Genomic DNA, 2,568 nt, shown 5'->3' with positions numbered 1-2,568 from the left:
GTCACCACCCCTCGGAAACTCCTCGGAGACGCCAATCCCCTGAAGTCACCGAGCCCTGCGGGCGAGCGGCTGGAGACGAGCGGCCACCCGCCGGAGGCCTGCGCCCTTCCCGGCGCCCGCACGCGGATGCTCCAGTCAGCCGCGGCGCCGCCGCCGCCTCCGCCTACCGTGCCCAGAAAGGTCGTACGACCAGAAAGGTCGTATTGGACGTTGCGTAGACAAAAACAATCTGATTAACTTCCTGACGGATAGGCGAAGACAAAATTTCAGTAAACAAGAAAATCTTATACACCTGCACTCGGCTCCGGGCCGGTGACGTCCGGACAGGAGCAGGACAACTCACTGCACCGCCCTGCTGCCTCTCCTAGGCGTAGAGGTAAAGCGCCCTCTAAGGGTCACTGCTACTTCACCTCGCGGTTAACGGGGCCGTCACCCTAGTCACGCCCAGGCTCGCGAGAGTAAGAACAGGACCAAGGAGGTTCCCGGAACCAAACTTCGTTACCTACTGTTCCCACACGGAAAGGCCTGAAGGACCAACCGGAAGTCCTATTTCAAAAACTCCACGGAGAGCATCCGAGGGACCGGAAAGAGATGAAACTGCCGCATCCGACTGGAGCGCCGGCAAGACGAGCGTGGTGAGAGATCGCGTGGCTGTTACAGCGGCGTTTTGTTGGAGCGCGTGCCTCGTGCGCAGAGGTCAGAGGTGGCTGAAAGCCTGACGTCGGTGTAGAAGCAGAGACCGCGAACTATGGTGGGAAGATCCGGGCGGCGCGCGCGCGGAGCGGCCAAGTGGGCAGCTGTGCGAGCGAAGGCGAGTCGCGGCCCAGCGGACGAAAATGGGGAGGACTTAGAATCTCCACCCTCACCGGGGGACTCGAGCTACTACCAGGATAAGGTAGATGATTTCCATGAGGCCCGATATCGAGCCGCCTTGTCTAAAGGCTGGAGCGAACTAGAGAGTGGGGACGAGGAGGATGGCGATGAGGAGGAGGAGGTGCTTGCCCTAGATGTTGCCGATGAGGACGATGAAGATGGAGAAAGTGAGGAGGGTGACAATGATGATGATGGTGGTGGGAGCTCCGTGCAGAGTGAGACAGAGGCTTCTGTGGACCCCAGTTTGTCGTGGGGTCAGAGGAAAAAACTTTACTACGATACGGACTATGGCTCCAAGTCCCGAGGCCGGCAGACTCAACAAGAAGTAGAGGAAGAGGAGAGAGAGGAGGAGGAGGAGGCACAACTCATTCAGCGGCGCTTAGCCCAAGCCCTGCAAGAGGACGATTTTGGAGTTAGCTGGGTGGAGGCTTTTGCGAAACCAGTACCTCAGGTAAATGAGGCTGAGACACGTGTCGTGAAGGATTTGGCGAAAGTTTCCGTGAAAGAGAAGCTGAAAATGCTGCGAAAGGAATCTCCAGAGCTCTTGGAGCTGATAGACGACTTGAAAGTTAAGTTGACAGAGATGAAGGATGAGCTGGAGCCATTGATACAGTTAGTGGAGCAAAAGATCATCCCCCCTGGAAAAGGAAGCCAATACCTGAGGACCAAATACAATCTCTATTTGAACTACTGCTCCAACATTAGTTTTTATCTGATCCTGAAAGCTAGGAGAGTCCCTGCACATGGACATCCTGTCATTGAAAGGCTTGTTACCTACCGAAATTTGATCAACAAGTTGTCGGTTGTGGATCAGAAGCTGTCCTCTGAAATCCGTCATCTGCTCACACTTAAAGGTGGTGCTGGAAAGAAAGAACTGAATTTAAAAGCAAAATCCATGAAGGCCAAGCCAAAATCAGTTTCAGAGACTTCTGCTGCTGCCTTAGCTGTTACAGACCTTTCTGATGATTCTGATTTTGATGAAGAAGCGGCACTTAAATACTATAAAGAAATGGAAGAGAAACAAAAATTAAAGAGAAAGAAAGAAGAAAATAGTACCGAAGATCAGGCTCTTGAAGATCAAAATGCAAAGAGAGCCATTACTTATCAGATTGCTAAAAATAGGGGACTTACACCTAGGAGAAAGAAGATTGATCGGAATCCCAGAGTGAAACACCGGGAGAAGTTCAGAAAAGCCAAAATTCGCAGAAGAGGCCAGGTTCGTGAAGTTCGTAGGGAAGAGCAACGTTATACTGGTGAACTTTCTGGCATTCGTGCAGGAGTTAAAAAGAGCATTAAGCTTAAGTAAAGTTTTTGCTTAGCTTAAGTCTTTTGGCAATAATTTTGGATCAATAAATTTATTTTTTAACTGGTGATGAGAGTGTTAATGTTTAGCCTTAAATGTTAAAAATTCTGACAATAGGAAAATTAGCTTGGGTTATTGCTCAATTTATTTGTGTTTTAATTTGTAATCAGGTCATACAGAGAACTGTGGGAACAGTATGAAGGTGTGTGGGAAATGAGGTGGTGATGGAAAAAAGTTCACTATTCTGTCAAGCAGTAGCCTGGGGAAATTACATAGCCAGTTGTGGCACAGCAGACTTAGAGTACTTTTGTAGTTTTTCACGTAATGTGAAGAGAATGCAGCTTTGCTAGTCATCTTATTTGTAAGCTAGGATATAAAGTAGTTTTGATGTT

The 2,568-nt window shown here is 49.5% G+C and overlaps 1 protein-coding gene across 1 annotated transcript; it reads left to right on the top strand.

The window, feature by feature from the left end:
- The first annotated feature begins 206 nt into the window (after positions 1-206).
- UTP3 (UTP3 small subunit processome component) lies at positions 207-2,568 on the top strand. The gene has a single exon (XM_065914314.1). The coding sequence runs from the start codon at positions 749-751 to the stop codon at positions 2,177-2,179; it is 1,431 nt and encodes a 476-aa protein (XP_065770386.1). The 5' UTR covers positions 207-748; the 3' UTR covers positions 2,180-2,568.

Source organism: Muntiacus reevesi, chromosome 22, assembly GCF_963930625.1.
Source record: "Muntiacus reevesi chromosome 22, mMunRee1.1, whole genome shotgun sequence".
In the NCBI taxonomy this organism is placed as follows: domain Eukaryota; kingdom Metazoa; phylum Chordata; class Mammalia; order Artiodactyla; family Cervidae; genus Muntiacus; species Muntiacus reevesi.
Note: the sequence above shows the minus strand (reverse complement) of the source record. Positions and strands in the feature narration are given on the sequence as shown.

Excerpts from the sequence above, each read along its gene's own strand:
- UTP3 (XM_065914314.1), top strand. The coding sequence starts at position 749 with ATGGTGGGAAGATCCGGGCGGCGCGCGCGCGGAGCGGCCAAGTGGGCA.